The sequence below is a fragment of the Thunnus thynnus genome, chromosome 1 (genome assembly GCF_963924715.1).
Source record: "Thunnus thynnus chromosome 1, fThuThy2.1, whole genome shotgun sequence".
NCBI lineage: Eukaryota > Metazoa > Chordata > Actinopteri > Scombriformes > Scombridae > Thunnus > Thunnus thynnus.
The window spans coordinates 25,618,695-25,638,611 of record NC_089517.1 but is presented as its reverse complement, the minus strand read 5'-3'; the positions used below and the strand labels follow the sequence as shown (position 1 = coordinate 25,638,611).

Below are 19,917 nucleotides of genomic sequence, written 5' to 3'. Positions count from 1 at the left end.
AGCATGTGGGAGTTCACTGTGGAGTAGGGAGTGCTGCTTAGCTCGCCAGCCGCAGTCGGAGACAGAGACAGACAGCTGGAAGATAGAGGGAGGAGAGGAAGTTTAAAGAAAGACAGATAAAGAAAATAGAGGGAGCTGTAGAAGTTGTGTTGGAACACAGTTAAGGTTAGACCGGTGTTTCTGCTCTACTTTAACCATGGTGAAGTGTCTGATCCGAATCAAGACCAAGGTGAATGTGCACTTGCGCATGATCAACCATTGTTATCGAGATGTGAAGGTGCGTGTGCTGTCTCTGGGACCCAGGCTCCTGGGCAAGGCCCTGGGGGTCCTGCCACTCTTTCCCGCCCTCCCTGGAGGTCCTGGGTCGGGACAGAGCTCCAAGGCTCCTTCCAGACTAGCTGTCCCTCCCCAGCTCCATGGCTGCAGCCCACCAGCTGGCTGTGCAGGTAAAAAACCACGCTGTATTTGTAATGAGGGATTATGGAGTGCTTTTTGTGGTTCTCGAATGCTAACAGCTATTAGGGGTGGGTGCTGAATTTGAATAGAGCAGCTCTGAAAGTTTTCAAGTTGCACGACTTTCACTTGAAGATAAGTGTTAAATCCCAAATTACTATCCCTATAAAATATGGAATCATCTAATAATATATTGTTGAAGTCTAATGCAGTAAATCAGAGTTCATAAAATTTACATTGTATTTGTGTAGCTTTCAGAAAATTACTTTGGAAGTCATGAGGATTAAGAGGGAGCCCTTGAGAGAGGACATTGTTCTTGTGTTTTACTGTAGGGTTAGAGTTGCCACTTTTAAGTAGACATGGATTAAATGACAAGATGACAGGGTCCGTTTCTTGAGCATGGGAAATGACAAGCTGACCATTAAAAACAAATCATGCCTCCCCTCTGGCCGTATTAGAATAACAAATGTTGGCACAGTGTCCAACAGAGCACCGCATACTTGAATATTCTGGCAGTCCAGCCAGGCTGAGAGGCTCTGCTTTAGGACTAATTATACTCCAACTACACAATATTTCCCCTTAGACCTCCTTTTCTCAGTACTTCAAAAATAGGGACAGGTTCTATGTAGTCATACATTTGCATCCCCTGATATGAAGCAAGTTTTAAAAGCAGCTTGGCTTGCTGGTTAACAAGTAACATGTATTGTATACTCTACAAGATACACAGATATAGTGGCTATAGTGACCATTCATTACTACCACAGCAGCTCATGCAAGTATGTCTTCCCCCTAGTTACTTTTAATAACACTCCTTTTCTTCATTATTCAGACGTTTACAGAACAGAATTGAGAATACTGTTGCTGTTAAGAGTTTGATCTCTGATGGACTAATTAGAATGAATTCTGTGGTAATTTGCTCCTTGCAGGAATACAGAAAAAACAAAGATCTTAGGAGATTGTTTTTTATCTGTCACTTGAATTAGACCATGTTTCACTGCATCTGAAAACAAGTGTCAAAATATACCTGACAGTCTCACATTGTCAGACTGGATCATTTCAAAGTGTAACTGTTTTCACAACTCTGATGGCAAATGGTGACATACACAAACATGCATGTAAAGAATACAGTCCTCTCATTCTTCTGATGATTAATATTATATTTATATATATATACACATACACACACACATATACATACATATATATATATATATATATGTATATATATATGTAGGCCTCTTCATCAAATATATATTACTTTGCTATTCATGTACTACTTTAGACATATTGTCTGGTGTGGTTTCCAACTGGGGCTGCGTTATTTTCAGTATCAGTTAATGTGCTGATCGCTTTCTCGATTCATTGATCCATCCTTTACTTGATGAAATGTTGAAAAAAATTGTGAAAACATGGCATTCACAATTTCTCAGACCCTACACTGATGTCCAGTCTAAAACACAAGTTCTCAATTTACCGTTAAATATAACATAGAAAAACCATCATCACATTTGAGAAGCTGAAATCAAAGAACAAATGCTTGAAGAAATGATCAAAATAGCTGCCAATTAATTTTCTTTCCATCAATTATTCAACTAATCGTTGCAGCTCTATTTGCAACTAGTTGTGAGGGGTGGACAGACTGTTTTGTAACCAGTTTATATCCAGTTTGGCTGCTCCACAAGAACATTTTTAAGTTGTTGTTAAGTTCAGAGTCTGTCACGTGTTTTTTAATTATTGAAGTGTGTCCTTTAGAAACTATTTGTCTCAGATGTAACCAAATTTCTGATTTCTGTTATAATGATTCAACTTTTATAAAGAGAGATAGAGGACAAACCTTTTACCTTTTTAGACTAAATGCATCATGATGGATAGACCTGTGCAATTTTTATTAGGTGTAAAGTGTAACTAAGTCAGGTCAGTATTTCTCTTTAAATGTAACTCGCAACAATACAGTTGACTATTGAATCTCCCTTATGAACTGCTGTCCTCTGTTGTGTGTTTTTAGGTCTGGAGTCTCTTCGAGACAGCGCCCACTCCACGCCTGTGCGCTCTGTCTCTCATGGCGACTCCTTCATGTCTTCTCGGGGCCACATGATGGATGGCAGTGAGGCAAGCACATCAGCAGTCATCTCAGACGAGGCCTACAGCCCCTCAGACAGCGTGCTGCCTACACCCGTGGCCGAGCATGGAATGGAGATGCCGGTGGCACGCCACCTTAATGGCGCTCCCTGCAGCGTTGATGAGGAGAAGGAGTCGGAGGCGGGGGCATCGATGGAGGGGCAGGCGGCAGAGTTCAGACCCGGCAGGAGAGCACTGCGTATGGTTAGAAGCAGGCCGTCACCACCTAGCGACGTAGAGGAGCTGAACAAGTTCATCCTGAGCGTTTTACGTTTGTTCCTGGTCACCATCGGACTGCTGTTCGCCCTGTTGCTGCTGCTCATCATGCTGACAGAGTCAGACCTGGACATTGCCTTCCTGAGAGACATCCGCAAGACACCTGAATTCCAGCAGTTCCACTTTGAATATTTCTGCCCACTGCGGCGCTGGTTCGCCTGTAAGTTACGATGGATGGGAGGTTTCCTCATCAGCAAGTGAGGCAAAGTGCAGGATGCAGAGACTGAATGACACAACACAGGCCTCCACTGAAGGAGATGGGACACATACTGTACAACAGACTGGTCAGGAGAGAGGTGGGAGGAGGGAAAAGGAAAAAGATGGCAGCCCTATTCCCAATATTAACTCAGCTTCTCCCAGGAAGGAGCTCCTGTCTCAAGCCACGGACTGTCCCCTGAAGAGCCTTGTTTATTTAGTTTCACCATCACTGCGAGGAGAGGAAATCACATTCAGGTCATTTCAAGGTATTTTATTTTTACACAAAGTCACAATAACAGGGTTTAATTTAAACACTGGAAGGGACAATAAAGTCTGACAGACTCCACTTATTCAACCACAGATAATAGTTGCCTTTATTTTTGTATTAATTTATACATTGTGACATTATTGTGAGACAGAATGAACTGATGTGTCGGGGTGTGTGTTGTGTGACTTGACTGTAAATGAGAGTTTGAGTAAAGTTTTGAGAGAAGAGGAGATGGGGGCCAGTTTAACTCATCTAAGTTTCTCATTTCAAAGCCAACAACATTCATATATATTGTGTATATGAATTATACTATGATATTATTAGATCAAAAACTGGTGTTTGGAGTTGTACCTGTGGGTTAGAGGAAGTGTTAAATGGAAAACTAAGCAGCACATACTGAATGTAGATCAGTCCTGAGTCAAACAGTATTTACAAACATTATAGTTTGCTTTATACAATTTTAGGCATATATTGAATTTTCCACATCGGGTACATTAAATTTTAACAAATGCTAAGAATTAGTTGCAGTAGCTATTTGACCCAGGTGTAATGTGTGTGCTGCCCTGTTGAAAGGCTTGAATGATTATTTTTCTAGTAAGTGTGATTTAGTTTATGGTCAGACATTATGTTGCTGTGCTCACATTACCATTTTTTTGTCCAGCCACTAGAGCGCAAATTAAGTTTTGTTTTGTTTTTTTTAAATTGTCCTATGACTATAAATTAAGTCTTTCTAAGGATAGAAGTAATGGAGGTGGAAGGTTTACTGATTTTATAAAATAGCTGCCAAATAAGGCTGATAACCACAATCAACTTCTGTGTGTAAGGAACAGTTGTCACTTTGATGTAGTTACTTTTACAGTATTACAAACCTAATTGTAAAGGTGATGGGTCTATGTGCGCTAGCGCTGTAGTGATAGTGAAGTGTTTGGTTAGCTCTTTGACTCCCATGCTCTGTAGAAGGAGTTTATCTTGATGTGCAATACTGTTAATATATATAAAAAACAAGATCCTTTCCATGATGAGAAATTTGACATTGTTCTACCTTTGTAAAGTGCAAGAATTTGTGCAATTTCCCCACAGTATACAATTAAGAGAGTTAATGTACTTGTTCTTAGTTCAAGACCCATGTTGAGTGAAGGTCGTTTAACTTTATTTAGTCCTGCTGTGTTCAAATTTATGCATTTATCTGTCAAGGCTGCATATGTTGAAATTATTTTTCCATTTTTGTACACACTGGTGTCTCGTCAACACACAGATTTCCTCACAGTGACTTTTAATGGACTTATTTTTTTGCAGTGGATATGTAGTTTTCAGTCCTGCGCTCGCTTACAAGAGAACCTAAGATAAGTCATGTTTACGTCCTTCTGCAATCTTCGTCATCACACCTACCAAAGAAACCTCTGTTGTCTGCTATTTCTGGCAGTGCGTCAGTTTACGTCAACAGATGGAAACTCTGATAGCCTGCTGTTCTTCTCCAGCCTTATTGTATGTTATTTCACAGGTTAGCCTGCAGTGTGTCTTTACAGCTCAGAGCAATCGACAGCATAAGTTCAAACCATAAAGTGACAGTTAACTATTGTTCCTCTCAACAAGCCTACGAGTGTTTGACTAGGAGGTGTATATGCTGTGTGCCACTGGTAATTATAGACTGATCAGCAGGTGTTTCAACATTATACCTAAAAAAAAAAAAAAAAGTGGATGTATTATTTATGCAACAAGAATAATGGTTTAGTATAGTGACTGAGAAATTTTGGATATGCAAGCACTTAATGGCAGTTTGGAAAGCTGCTGTATTCATATTCAAATTTTGACAGGTTGACAAAACTTGTTCATTGAGAATCCCTGTAGTATTAAAATATGAATGAATCCTAAATAACAGGCTATAAATGTTGATTTTTATTTTTGTACAGTACCATTTTAAAATTCAGAAACAGTGAAATGAGTGAATGATTCTGTTTCTCATGAGTCTTAGTTCAGAGTTGGACGAGTTAGAGAAACAGAAATATTTACTATTTATATTTAGTAGAATAACACAAATATTTTGTGATTGGTTTCCAGATGGGAAACATCACTGGTGTATTTGCTTTAATTCAGATGGTGCTTGGTGGTTTTTGATTGACATGTTAGGTGAAAGGTGATCATGTACAAAAAAAAAGTCAAGGCAGAAAGTTTACTTTTTACCTCCTCAAATGTGTAGTATCAAGCCTCATTTTGTTTACGTGTATGAAAAACTTTACAACATAATTTGAGCAATAAATTACAAATAATGTAATGATTATTATTAACCAGGAACTGCAAACTAATGTTTGTCTCTGTCTGCTAGACATGCAAAATGTTTTGAATCCTCTCAAAAGGTGATAAATAAGACAGTCTGTAGATGCATGTGTGAAGGATATGGTGAATTACTCACTGTGGTACCACTCTGCAGTGTCAAAGATACTTCTCCAAAATATCTATTGTCAAAAAAAGGGTTTTTATGTAAATCATGTTTGCTTGTTGCTTAACCCTAGATTGCTCTTCCTGACTCAATATAGAAACAGTAGATGCAAGTTCTCTTGTGAAAGTATGTGTAAATGAACTGAACACCTGACAGTAGACCCATTTCCTCTTTGGACTTTGGTGCAGGTTTTACCAGAACCGAAGTGAAACAGGTTGTATTTTTTGCCAATTTAAACAGCAGAAGTAGCATATTCATCTACCTGACTTCCTGGATCTTGCTTTGTGCAATGCAGGGTTCAATATAGGGATTTTTTTATTGCAAAAATCTGTTTCAGATCACTTTAACTGTCAGAAACAAATGGGGGCCACAGTTCCATTGACGGGCATCTCTTGTATTCATTTTTGAAATATGTACACAGGAATACGGCCACAGATGTGGTCTTACTGTAAGCTTCCTTCCTGTACCATGGCCCTGCACATGGGAATGTCTCTGTAAGCATGTGTTCTGCATTTATTACCTCCAAACAAGACTGCTTATTTCCAATCACTGACTGAGGACTGGTGTAAACTATTTATGAATAAATATAATATATTCTTGACATCTGGCAGCTAGTCTGGCTACAAGTTGAATCTTGAATTCAGAGATCGAAAAAAAGGCATTACTTTGGAAAATGAACATCAGAAAGTTTTTCAATGTGTCCCTGCTTGGAAAATGCAGACTGGTCAATGTTCTCATGTTACAATACTGCCATCTTGAGGTGATAATGATACTAGCTGAAATTAATGCTATTCACATTAGGAATGTTTGATATAAAATGTCTCCATATTTATTCGTTTCAGCAACCACAAATAAAAAAAACAAAACAAAATAACACATTGAATAAACATAAACCTTTTTTTTTTTTAACAGTCAAGACAGTTTTGCCATTTCAGTTGACTGCACCACAAACGATACATATGGAACCCATTTTCCAAAAGGTTTAAGTTCTGTAAAACATCTTAAGTATAATAAAATTGTAAATGTGAGAACAGAAAAGTATACAGCAGTCAACGAAACAAACTTTTCAGCAGCCATGTTCTGAAGATTATTTCCTAACTCCAGTGCCTGTACAAAGTTTTCAAATTCTTGATGATTAACAGAAAAATATTTTTTAATGTCTAAGTGAACAAGCCTCCAAACACTGACCTAAATTAGGTTTATTGTAAAACAAACTTAACTGATGCAGGACTGTTCACCTCATTTACTATAATAAAGCATAGGTTCTAACAGTTGTTTTTAGAAGTCACATAAGCTGAATGAAAGATCATTTCTGTGTAATCACATAAAAATTCTACACATGGTGACTTTAAATATACATCTATCTCAAAAGGTCCTTCACACTTAATCAGGGGAAGGAGACAAGATAATTCCCAAGGCACTGAATATCCCCTGGACTGCAGGGAAGTCAATTATTGAAAAGAGGAAAAAGTATGACGGCTGTAAAACTGCCAAAAGCAGGCCAGTATCTGTGACCAAAACTGAGCTTTTTGGCTATCATAATAAATGCTTAAGTTTGGTATAACCCAAGCACCGCACATCAAAGACACACACCAGCTCCACCATGAAGGCTGTGGAGAGGTGTTTCTGCAGCAGGGCCTCTAGAGACCTTGTAGAGGTCGAGGGTAAAATGAATGCAACAAAACGCAGGTAAGTCCCTGAAGAAAACCTGCTGCCATCCTCGAGAGCTGTGACTATTCTCCAGCAAGACAACAAACCCAAACATGAAGCCAAATTTTCAGAAATGACTTCAAAACAATATTATTCTGGAGCAGCCCAGTCACAGTACAGACCTCAGTTCAATCTGGTATTACAGGCAAATATTGCTGTTCACGCAGTCCCCATGCAATTTCACAGAGATTGAGTGCAGTGTCTTCATGTGCAAAGTTGACTTAGACTAGACATTCAGTGGACTTGAACACAGTCATTTTACATTTGTACTTTAGATTAATTTGTAGGAATATGTCTTCACTTTGACATTGAGAAAAAAATACATACATTCACTGACTTGATATTGTAAAACAAGAAAACATGGACTGAAGTTTTAGTTTTTTGGGTTGTTTTTTTGTTTTTGTTTTTTAAATAGACACCATTTGATATTCAGAGGCCGTGATGTGTTTCACTGTATATGTAACTGCCGTGATCTAGGATACAGCACAACTGGACAGTCCTCAAATACACCTACGCTTTGATACAACCTACCCAATGTTGCAATTATTGTAGTTTAATTGGAATAGTGAGGAACAATTCTCATGCTGTTACTCTGTGATTCCCCAGGACCTGGAGTCTTTTGGTTTTCATCTCAGTCAGAGAACACATGCAGGCGCCCTGATGCATTGCCGCCCAGTAAGGCATTCCTAGTAGGGTGGAAAGCAGTGACAGACAGCACAGTGTTCAAGTTCTCATCATCTACGAAGGAGTGCTGGGGCTGGCCACTTTCGTGGAACACCTGCACCCTCCGAGGCTTTGACATGCTCCCTACCACAAAGCAATCTTCCCGTTTAGGGTCCCACACTGCTGATAGTTTACTCAGCCAGCGGCCAGTTTGCATGTCATGTCTGAAAATGAAGAATGAAAAAACAGGCTGTGAATAAGTCTCTCAAGTAACGCACAGACTTTAGAACAAAAAAGCAGAAAACAAAAACTTTTCCACAGAGATTTCATCCCACTAGTCATGAACACTACCACTGATCAAGAAATTATTAACATCTTGTATTTTCCTATTAACTAAATTTTAAGTGCTGTGTTGTCTATCTTCTGTGTCTGTGAAATAATGACTTATCCGATTACAAGTTGAAGTTAAATTGAGTGTATGTACCTGATAGATGTCAGCAAGGGAGCTTTAGTGGTCATTGCAGATGTGTCATACATCCTGTCAAAAAAAGTTGAAGATATAAATTGAGCTGATATTGAAAAATAAACCACAATAAGCACAACAATCATTGAAAGTGCTGAGCCAGCTTCACCTTATATGGTTATCCATACAGGAGGTGAGAACTTTGTTTCCTGTACAAGGAGAGAAATATGCACTGCTTATGCTTAAAGAGTGGCCGTGCAGCTGGGAGACTGCCTGGCTTGTGGTCTTCTTTAGGCACCGGCTGTCATAAATACTCACGACCCTGCAGACACAATCAAAACCTTAATTTGATATGATCAAAAAGACAAACTGACACGAGACAGAAAACTAATCAAACAGATTTGTATGAGGAAATCAACAGTCATACCTGCTTTCTGCCACAGCAAAGTACTGCTTTTGTAAAGGGTGGACGCTCACACAACGCAGAGTCTTGGGGTCCAATGAGTGGAGAGACTCATGGGAGTTTCTGCAGAGAAGTTGAATGCAAGTGTAAGCATGTATGCTTATGAAAATTATCATAAAGTGACAAAACAGTTCACATTGTTCACACATACTGTTACTCTTTAACACTATGGAGATAAAACAAAAAAAATGACTTATTATCATTATCAGCATCATCCAGTTAAGACAGGAATACGTTACCCTGGAGTGCGCCTATCGACAATGGCAACTTCTCCATACCAGTTCCCAACCAACAGTGTTAAACAGTCATGTGACATGAAGTCAAATGTTTTCAGGCCATCGTCAATGTCATACACCTAGAACAACGTACAAACAGATTGACCATGAGAGGTAATTATGAAATTTGAGCAAATGTTCTATATGGTATATTTTGAAAACTTAAGCTTGCATTCAGGCAGTTTACCTTAAAACCTATACAATGTGATTTTTTTTAAAGAATACATTTCATGGAACAAAAGGTATCTCACATCATCAAAGACACTCTTCTCTACATCCATGCAGCGTAGAGATCCGTCATAGCTGAGGCTCAGCAGGTGGGTGGGATGAGCCCTGGAGAACGCCAAGCAGCCCACGGGACGAGTGTGGGGCTCAAAGAGTAGCACACCGTCATCACCCCAATCTCCACCCTGAAGGAATATACACATGAAAAAGGAACTGAGTGTGGATTCTGAATGTGGATTTTGTATGGTGATATGAAACAGTTCTGACATTTAAACGGTATTCATGTGTGTCCAGTGATGAATGTTTTGATTCCAGGAAGTGGACGGGAGAAAAAGTAATAGATTGAATGCTGAGGAAAGTCAAACATGTAGAAAGCCAAACATTTTCAGAAGTAATTCTAAAACACTAGTGAATATTAGCCTCACACAGTTATATTGCTACAAATACAACTCCTGAAGGTCTGTTTAGTAATGTGTGAGATCCTTCAAGTTGATAAAGTTGATATGAGTTGTTTTGAGGCACACTTCCAGCCATTTAGTTGTGAAAACTCCTTTTATAAACAGCATTATGATCACAGCAAAGAAAACGTACCAAATTCCAGAGTCCAACTTTCCCCCACTTATCTCCTGCAGCCATTAGCAGGCGGCTGGCGCACGGGTGGAAGGCAGCAGAGAAGATGCGATCCTTCACCACTTTGGCCACTCTGTCCTCAGTTATTCTCATGTTCTTAAGAGCAGAGCGGTACCTGCATGAAGACAACAGTGTAGATTTGTGCCCACCTGTATAAACATTTTCAGCTGTTTGAAAAAAAAAAAAAAATGTGACCATTAATGCAACAAACATCAAATAATGTTCAGTAAAAGGTGGAGCAGTCACTTCTTTATAAGTTAAGCAACAGGCTGATGTCAGAATCAAAACTTAAAATCTTACTCTTTCAGATCAAGTTCCACCTTTTTTTCTGTTGAGTCCTGAAAAGAAAAGCAATTTTATGGTTTAATAATTGATTCTGAAGCTGCGTGAGTAATAAAAACAAAAAAAATGTTTCAACCCAAACAAAGATGCAAAGCTATGTATCTCAAGGTTAGGCATCTCCAAAATATTTTTAGCTTTAACTATTACTCTGCATGAAGTCACAGCTTAACAGCACTGCATTTATTTACTAATGTGAGAGGAAATCAATTGAAAGGCAAACAAATAGAGAGCAGAAAATGCGTGGTGTATCTGGAAGGCCAGCATGGTAATTGAACGGAACATCAAAATTTTAGGGTTGTAATGAGAACATGAAATATCAAAACATGAAATATCCTACCTCAGAGCACAGCTCAAAAAGTTGTGAAGGCAGCTTGCTTCCTTCATCCATGTTGACTGGATCCATAGGCAGTGGGCCAGGAGGTTTCTTGAGTGGCGAAGACTTTAAAGCAAGTAAAACAACTGAAGTGAGTAACAAACGCGAGAAAAGAAACAACGGTGAGAAAAGGAAATGCTAAGAGACAGAATTATATGCAGCAGTGGAGTGGGACAAGTGAGATGTGATGAATATATTATAGTTTTGTTTTTTTTAATATATGTAGCTACCTGTTGATAGATCAACGTCCCTCTCGGTTCAGGGGGGAGTTTCAAGACCTCTGCCTCTTTGTTTTGGAGACGCAGGGATTTGCGAGGTGGCAGCACTTCTCTTACACCGGTCTGTGACCTGACACGACAGAAACTGATCATTAAAGTGACATCAAGAAGACCTTTAATCACTGAAAGCTTATTTTAGGGCTGAAACTAACAAACAGTCTGAAGTGATGTCCTCAAACAACTTGTTTGTCTGACAGTCAAAAAACCCAAGTGATCAGTGTTATGAAATTGTGAAAAAAGCAAATCCTCACATTTAAGAAGATGTAACATAATATCTTTACTTAATCTTAAATTAGCCATACTTAATCATTTTACCAATCACCTACACACTTAATGGTTTCCACACAACCTACTGTATGTTTCTGACCCTTTGCTATACTTTTGTTTAATTTAAACTCAAAAACCAGCAGGTTCCCAAACGCGTTAAGTAATGAGTGACAGTATGATGCATGATGTTCTTGTATATCTTGTGATGTTTATGCAGTTGGTAGGATGATGTTACATATATACACAAAACTACAAGACACTGAATGTTCATTACTGTTTTTTTCTCATTACAATTTTGTAACACTTCAGTCCTACAGCTCCCCAGTCTTGTCAGAAGTCATGCTCAACTCAGTTATCTTATTCAGAGCTCTCCAACCAGCAGCAACAGTTTGTCAGGCGACTGTACCTCATGAGACCCCTCTGTGATGGCTTTGGCCGTGTTGACTGTTTGAACTCCTCAGTTGCCTTTGGAAAAAGAAAACAAGACTTAATACCACAAGATGGTGATAGTGAAGAGAGTTCTTACACACATCATTCATTTGTGTGCCAAATGCACACACATACATACAGTTCTGACCTACATTTTCACTTTTCACATGCAAAAAAAGATGTAGTTAATTCACACAGGATTGTTGAGGTTGTAATGAGGCCATAGACTATTTACAGTATTCCACTTTTACTGTAGGCTGATCCAAGGCTTTCTTTATTACAACACAACTTAAAAAAAAACACAAAACAAATAGAGCTGGGCAATATGATCTAAAATGCATATAGTGATAAACTAATATAAAATGTAATATTAACTTCTTTTAAAAAAATACATTGGTCGTCTTATTTAAAAGGTCATTGGTTGTTGTAGCTATTCTAAGGTTAATTAAATGGAATTAAAACCACATATTTATTAATAACTGAGATGAAAATAAATTTAGGTTGGTGGGAAATTCACAATGTTAGTAATTCAATATCATCCTGCAGTGAAACCAGACGTCCCTGGGTCTATAGGGAATACCACCCCATGTATCTGTGACCAATCCTTGTGTGTACCCACCTGGAGTAAATTGATGGAAGACAGGAACGCTTGGTTCTGTCTGATGTTTTCCAGGCGCTCTAGTTCATATGCAGACAGTCCTCCATGCCCAACCTGTGTTACACAAAGATACAGCGCTGATATTCTGCAGAAATCTTTAACATTGAGTTGAGAATACTGATGTCTATTTGGCCCACACATGTTTTTCTACTATACATGTAGCCAAGAAGCTCAAAAGATTTGACTTGATGAAAAAAAAAGCTTATCTTATTAAAACAATAGGATCCATACATGTAGTAAATGAGAGCTGAATGTAAATGAGGGTCTTCATACTTACTGATGTACGCTCCAAATCACTATTTTCAACATCTGAGTCCTCCTCCTTCAGGTCCTTTCTCTTACTCTGACTGTAATTTTCATCATGCGTTTTGGTTCTCTAACAATAAAATATGGGCATATTAACAACAACAAAAAACAATAATAAATGTTATGTTATATGGTTTCTCGGTGTTTCTAAAGTGTGTCTCACTTTGTTCTTGGGGGGTTCAGTTGTGTCTTCAGGAGAGTATTGAAGGCGTTTAGGTAACAGGCCGCTTCGTGTTGACCGTCGGAGCTGCACAGGTGTCATTTCCTGCCAAGTGTGCATAATTAACATTAACATTAATATAACGTTGCTCGGGGAATGCCTTCATTTCACTCTTCCACAACTTTTTGCAGCATCACTGTAACACACCGGAGTAACGCCTCAAAACATGCTTCACCTGTCTACACTCTCTAACAAAAGTTAGTTCCACTGCCGAACTTGCTAATGTTAATGTTATTCAACAACTAACGTTAGCTAACACAAATGATAGGTTAAGATAACGGAACAACATTAAAAAAACTTCACCAAATCACAACTAATAACTGTACCTTCACGACAGTCTCGCGTTTTGTTCGTCTGGTCGACATTTCAGTGCTCTGCTAGTGAAACGTTTGAAGATTCAAGCTATCTCTTTGAGAGGACTGTAGGACAGTGAAACATCCACACTTCCCTGCAGGTTACTGCGTAGATAATTAAGACGAAGTACAATTGGCGCCACATGCTAGAAATGTTTTGTAACTAGCCCCTCCCCTCTGTGTTGCGAAACAGAATCCTAGCAGCTCATTGGCTGGCATCTACGCATCACTCGAAAAGAGGCGTTTTCTCAGCGACCAACAGCCAATGGGCGCTTTAGAATTTGATTGACGTCTGAGCTCTTGCCCTCCTAGCTTCCACAGCCGGTGATAATGTCGCCATCCTTTGGCAAGTTATGGCATGATGCGCCAGGAAGCGGAAATAACTCAGCAAATACAGATCATTTTGGGTTATTTAGGCGTTAGAAAATAAATTAATTTGAACAATAATAATGTGACTGACACACTGACAGCATATTTCAGAATAAGAAACAGAAAGTAGTCAGTTCCCGGTACACGAACGCACCCATACACACACAGAGAGAGAGAGATACCAATACATCATTCACCAGTACATTTAATAACATAGTGGAAGAGACAGAGACATAGGAAGAAATAGTTTATTAGCAAAACATGGATAAATTGCTTGACGTTCATCACCAAAGTTTGTTTACAGTAATCAGAGGAGATTTTTAAAAGATTTTTACACACTTGATTTTCTGTTCACAGAGCCATGAAGGAACCAATCAGAGCTGGCTCTGTGACCTCACAGATGATGTCACAGTTTACACTGAATTGTAGGGTTTTAGCCTCTTGTGTGACCTCTAATATAATGTCACCAGTTCAGATACAGAAGTTTATAAATCGATCAAGCTGAGGTCTACTAGGCTCCCTTAGATGCAATGCCTGGACCACCTTCACAACTTCAGAGGTGACTGAGTTGAGTCACTAGTAAAGTGCTCCATCTTCCACCATTCCATCTTCGTAGCTGGTCCCAGCACACTTTAACATCTGTTAAAAGTGAAAGCAGGCATTGCAATATGTAATGTTCACTAATCAGACTACTGTCCAGCATCCTCATGGTTTGGTTTCTCATCATCTATGAGGTAAAATAACAACTCACAGATGATATCACAGTTCAGATATTTAGGCTCTGTGAGCTCAGAGATGATGTCACCAGTACAGTACAGTCTCAATAGAAAAAGAAACCCACAACATGGTAATATAGAAAGTATGAAAAACTCTGATTGTAATACTTGTAACAAATTTAAACACATTGTACAAAAATATGTAACTTCATGTAAAACACATATGATAAATCCTGTAAGAACACTTGTACAAAACATTCAGATCTGATGCAACTTGTTGCCATTATCTTTCTATTCTATGGTTTAAGCTCTAGGAAAGACTGAAAACCCATGGGACAATTATTGAGCAGCAAATTCTCCCACCTCAAGTACCACACAGATGTACTTCAATAATGAGTCTGATTTGCTTCAGTGGAACTTCTTACTGGACAACAAAGACTGTGGCTGCACTGGGAAGATCTGATTAATTATTGTGAAACCGACTAAATGAAAAACAGCCTATTCCTGGAAATATCTTGAATATTCAGGAAACACAAACTGATTTAAGCTCCATCATGACAGCTGGCCTGTTTCGCCCACACACAGCAGCACATGCACTTAACTTAATGCTTAATTTCCAAGAATGTGGTTACTGAACAGCTCTTAGCTTGTGACTTGTAACCGTGTTAATGTTGCTAATTACAGTACTTTGCACATGTATTTCTTCTTCAATTTGGCTTTATATTTCTCATCTCAATTTCAATATTCAGATAATACCATATATATTGTTGAAAGATCCAACTCTTAGAGAAGGTGGTAGGAGCCTTAAGTTCAGATTAAACCCTTGGGGACAACATATGACACATCAGGGAACATAAAAATACCAACTTTGTATCTGGATGACAGTTGTATCAGTCATGTCACTCCTCAAACTAAAGGTAGAGGGTAGGAAGAGCATGCAGCCAGTCCGCACATGTTTTTTCCTCGCTCAATCAAAAAATATCTGAGGGGATAAAGAAGACAGGTGTCCATGATCCTTGAAAGCAGTAACAAGTCATCACACTGAAATACACAGACACATAAACAGACTATATTTACCCGTCCATTCCCCAGGCTGTCCCCCAAGAGTTCTTTACAATCCAATATGGCGTGCCGTTGTCTTCAGCCCCGTAACCCACAGCCAGGACTGCATGATTCACCATGTCTGCTGTGTTCTTACACTGGGTGCTAAACAGACAACAATGATGCATTTAGATCAATATATTTCATGTCTTTTGTAGGGTGAGTGGGCTGACCAACCTCCTTCAACTTCATCCTGCCTGCCTATGCAAGGATGCGGTGTGTAGCTGTTTAAAACAGAAAGGCTGAACCAAAAGAACAAAATCTAAGATATAAAAAAATGTAAGAAATGGGCTCATTTGTCTTTTTCAGTTCCAAAACATTACACATGGCCAGAGGGGACAGATAGTTGTGTGAAGTGACCCCCAAGCACTCATAATTGTAAGCACCATAACAAATGAGCCATCTGATGATCACTGTGGCAAACTTATGAATAGCTCCTTATTAGGGATGGACATGTTCCAAGCCAGCAGGCTGTCAGCTGTGTGATGAAAGGCTTGGTAGCACAGTACAGCACTTGATATATTTAGTTTGGTCACTACATTCGTCTGACACCGTAACAGGATGCTATACAATCTCATCATTATACTTACTTAAACCTGCATTAGAGGAGACAAAGGTCTAAAATATTGCTCTGATATCAGTGTGAGCAGATTTCTGTCACATCTGACCAATGGCCATCAACTAAGATGTTGGACACTGCATATTTCACTGGCAGCTTTATTAGTCCCCTAATCCTCTTCCATGACTAAATAACTTCTATGCTGGTGGATTATTTGACAAAAATCTAATTACTCGGATGACTTGACAAAAATATTCTAAATATTTTGTAAAAGGGATAAAAACAAAGTGGCCACAGTCTAGCCTGATCAACTGTTCTGAACATTTCTGATCACACTTTATTCATGGACATCAGCAGTAAATACATACAGTAAGCGCTTGTTGAGGTATTGGAGTAATTAGCTCACCTGGTGTAAACACCTTCTTTGTAATGCATAAAATCAGCTGTGACCTCAAAGCCAAAGGTCACAGGGTTGAGCCGGGCCACAGCATCAACCATGGCCTTTTCATCGTACTGTGGATGGACAAACATACAGACATTTTGATAAGTGAATGAGCAGCAAATTGCTGTGAGAAGGTAAGAAATTTTGTTATGTTGTTATGTTACTTATACAGTTACATACAGTGTATCCACAACGCTGCAACAGTGTCACAGAATATTTTTTATTTAACTATAAGAAACTATCCTAAAACAGTTGCTTTTTGTCTCTTCCTCTTATGAAGTTACCTACAATGACATTGTTAGCTGTAACTGATTTGAGACTTTGTGACACAGCAGTAATTTCTTAAAGGACACTTTACAACTACAATATATTGGAATAAGCAAAGTCACATGCACAAACACTCACACTTGTTATGTTGACAACATCTTGGACAAAAGCAGCTGCAAGTGCAGGCTCAAAATGGCAAGTGTCATCCTGAAACAGAGAGAGTACAATTAATTTACTAGATTTTACTAAGATTATTTTTACATAGAAAAATTAATAATGAGACATTACTCCAGAGAAGTCATACATGGCCTTTGTAGGGATAGTCGTCCTCTGTCATAAGACCATTGTTGTATTTGATGTACTCAAAAGCCTGGCTGGGGAGCCCACTGAAACATTATACACAAGTATTCTTATAATTACTATAATCTTATGACTAAAACTATAAAAAATATTTGAATAAAAAAATATTGCTTACCCCATACATCCATGATTGTTGAAGTCTTTGGCACAGTCTATCAACTGCTGCTCAGACTGATACAGAAGTAAACAGGCAGTATGCATTTATACACAGCAGTGATAATACAGTTCATACTAGTTCTACTCATGAAAAGAACCTGAAAAACCACCAGTTTCAGTTTACTATAATTATTATGAATTTAGTTTTACTAAATAATAGTCAGACAGATCTCACCAGAGGTATTAGCTTCCCAGTGGTGATAGCATTCACTGACTCCAAACAACCAGTGGTAGAGAACGTCCAACAGCTTCCACAGTGACCCTAAAGAAGCAAACACAACATAACTGAAACACGCAGAATCCAGTGATGCACATATGATTTGAACTAATAATTTATTATTTGTATTAGGCTAAGAAGCACACTTTTGTTGCAGGATGTTGGATTGTGTGGCGATATGCTGTTTTTGTTTTGACCATTTACTCTCAGATTAGACACATGAATGACATGATTACACACATGAATAACTACATGCTTGATGATACAAACCATTACTTTAACTGTGACTTGCTTTTACATTTTTCAGTGCTCAGAGATAAATCAAAGTAATTTATAGAAGGAACAATCAGTGTTTCTGTTCTGCCTAGCACAGCCATTACGATGGTTTATTAACTCTACTGAAAATAGAGCACACATGGGACATCAGATTTTCAGCTAAGAGAACTCTTGGCTTACTTATAGGTCAGACAAAGAATAATGTGTATTTTTTTTTACTATATATATTAAATTACAAAGGAAGAGATGGAGATTTTTAAGCTTTTAAGACAACTTGTAATATCAGGGAGATGTCCCCACTTTTTCATCATGAAATAGCAGTTAATTAATGTCTGTTCCTCCTCTAGAGTGTGGTGATACCTCTTCGGCTTTTCACTATCATATTAGGATACCTGGTTCTTCACAGGGGTCACAAAGTTGCCTTTCATCCTCCAGTCAACAAACTCAGGGTAAGGACCAGTCCTGCTGACATGACTCCCCTTAGTGGCTGAACAGTTCTACAAGAGACCAGAATCATAAGATCATAGTGGAAAAACCATTCTGTATAAAAGCACCAGCTGCATAAAATGTGTTGCACTGTAAGATGTGTCTTACCTGAGGCTCTCTCAGAAGGAAGGATTTCCTGAATTCCTCAAATGTCATGTCTGAGAACTGATTCAGGCCCACTAGATTTGAAAATGATAAAATAGATATTTTTACATTTTTTGAAAAGACCCAATGGTTCATCCTTTGTGGTAATAATCAGTGCATTATGAGACAGGAGTTAGTGCAGCACTTTACAGTACTTGTGAAGGAGTGATTCCCAGCATTATGGTGATCAATGATCCTCTTATTCTCAGTGAATATGTGCAGCCGATGGTAGTACTCCTCAGTGTCATAAACTTTGCTGTGCTGCAAGTCAAAAAGATAAATGTAATAGCATATACAAAGGAAGTAATAGAGTCTAAAAAGGCTATTATTTAAATATGCAAAATAAAATAATTCATAAGACTGTGAAGTGTTAATGATCAGTTACTTTGTTATGTATGTACCTGTGACATCCACTGTTTGAAGTGATATTCCCCTGAAAGAAGACAGAAAGACGCCTTCAGTTACTAAACTAATAAGCAACATACACACTGTTATTCAGTCTTTTAAATTCAATCCTTAACTTATTGATTTACTCAAGTACTGTACTTGGTACAAATTTGAGGTACTTTACTTTACTTTTTATTTCCATTTTAGGCTACCCTGTAGTCCCAATTTATTACAATTGGAAATACTGTGCTTTTTACTGCAATACTGTGACAGCTATTTCCAGATTAAGATTTTACAAACAAGACATGCTGAGCCTGTAAAATATGATACATTGTTAAAGATTAAACAACAAAACAGTGTATAAAATTGTTAAATTTGATCAACATCGACCAAGAACAGTAAAATGCTGCTTATGCACCCATAACAGTCTTAATAATATACAATAGCGTAATTTGGGGTGATTTTCTGAATTATCATTACTGTTGATACTTTGTATATTTTGGAAATATTATCCACTTTTACTTAAGCGTGTGACTTTTCAATATAAGACTTTTATATTTCAGCATTGCTTTACTTATTAAAGCATTTGAATATTCAGTATGAATGATATTTTTGGAGAAATTCTCACAAGAAAAAAACTTGAGGCTAAGCACAAATATTTGTGCTGGACATTTAAAACTGCATGTTCAGTGTCAGCACCTTTTGTTGTTGAATTGTCTGCCTTAAAATTCATACCAGTGAGATATTATAACAACAGCCACTAACATTTTGAAATTAAATGAAAAAAGACGTACTTCATAAATGGTTACTTACCTTCCAGTGTAATTAATGGTGTTAAATGAACAAAACCTAAAATGGGAGCGATGAACCATGCAACACTGAGCGCCATGCTTCCCCCACAGGCTCCAGCCAGCTTTGAGAGCGTCACATGACCCGGCTTCTTTTTATAATGACTTCTTAGCACCCCCTTCCTTTGACACCCTTTGATGTCCGCCTGGCTGAGCTACAGTATAACCACAAAGTTTATGGGCT

General features: G+C 38.3%; 3 protein-coding genes across 4 annotated transcripts in view; 1 reads left to right on the top strand and 2 right to left on the bottom strand.

Annotated features, from left to right (window-relative positions):
- Positions 1–6,360, top strand: part of LOC137184862 (FERM domain-containing protein 5-like) — an 82,702-nt gene extending 76,342 nt beyond the window's left edge. The window contains exon 14 of the mRNA XM_067592963.1: positions 2,459–6,360. Within this exon, the coding sequence (XP_067449064.1) occupies positions 2,459–3,048 (590 nt within the window). The 3' untranslated portion in view covers positions 3,049–6,360. The remainder of the gene's footprint in view (positions 1–2,458) is intronic.
- A 192-nt stretch (positions 6,361–6,552) lies between these two features.
- wdr76 (WD repeat domain 76) lies at positions 6,553–13,547 on the bottom strand. Its single transcript, XM_067592951.1, has 15 exons — positions 13,379–13,547; positions 12,996–13,097; positions 12,804–12,902; positions 12,488–12,580; positions 11,846–11,904; positions 11,125–11,242; positions 10,859–10,960; positions 10,480–10,517; positions 10,141–10,294; positions 9,576–9,734; positions 9,289–9,404; positions 9,014–9,112; positions 8,756–8,908; positions 8,608–8,661; positions 6,553–8,347 (listed from the first exon to the last, which is right to left on the bottom strand). The coding sequence occupies exons 1-15, from the start codon at positions 13,415–13,417 to the stop codon at positions 8,092–8,094; spliced, it is 1,641 nt and encodes a 546-aa protein (XP_067449052.1). The 5' UTR covers positions 13,418–13,547; the 3' UTR covers positions 6,553–8,091.
- Positions 13,548–14,008: 461 nt separating this feature from the next.
- LOC137184847 (pro-cathepsin H-like) lies at positions 14,009–19,873 on the bottom strand. 2 transcript variants are annotated; one of them, XM_067592938.1, is made up of 13 exons: positions 19,699–19,873; positions 18,900–18,931; positions 18,654–18,759; positions 18,463–18,533; positions 18,261–18,365; positions 17,551–17,637; positions 17,335–17,390; positions 17,164–17,245; positions 16,998–17,066; positions 16,557–16,663; positions 15,568–15,696; positions 15,358–15,472; positions 14,009–14,413 (listed from the first exon to the last, which is right to left on the bottom strand). In XM_067592938.1, exons 1-12 carry the CDS (start codon positions 19,772–19,774, stop codon positions 15,397–15,399), a joined length of 996 nt encoding a protein of 331 aa, XP_067449039.1. In that variant the 5' UTR covers positions 19,775–19,873; the 3' UTR covers positions 14,009–14,413; positions 15,358–15,396. The 2 variants fall into 2 exon arrangements, with proteins under 2 accessions (XP_067449039.1, XP_067449030.1); XM_067592929.1 differs by lacking the exon at positions 14,009–14,413 and having other exon boundaries at positions 14,628–15,472.
- Positions 19,874–19,917: the final 44 nt, after the last annotated feature.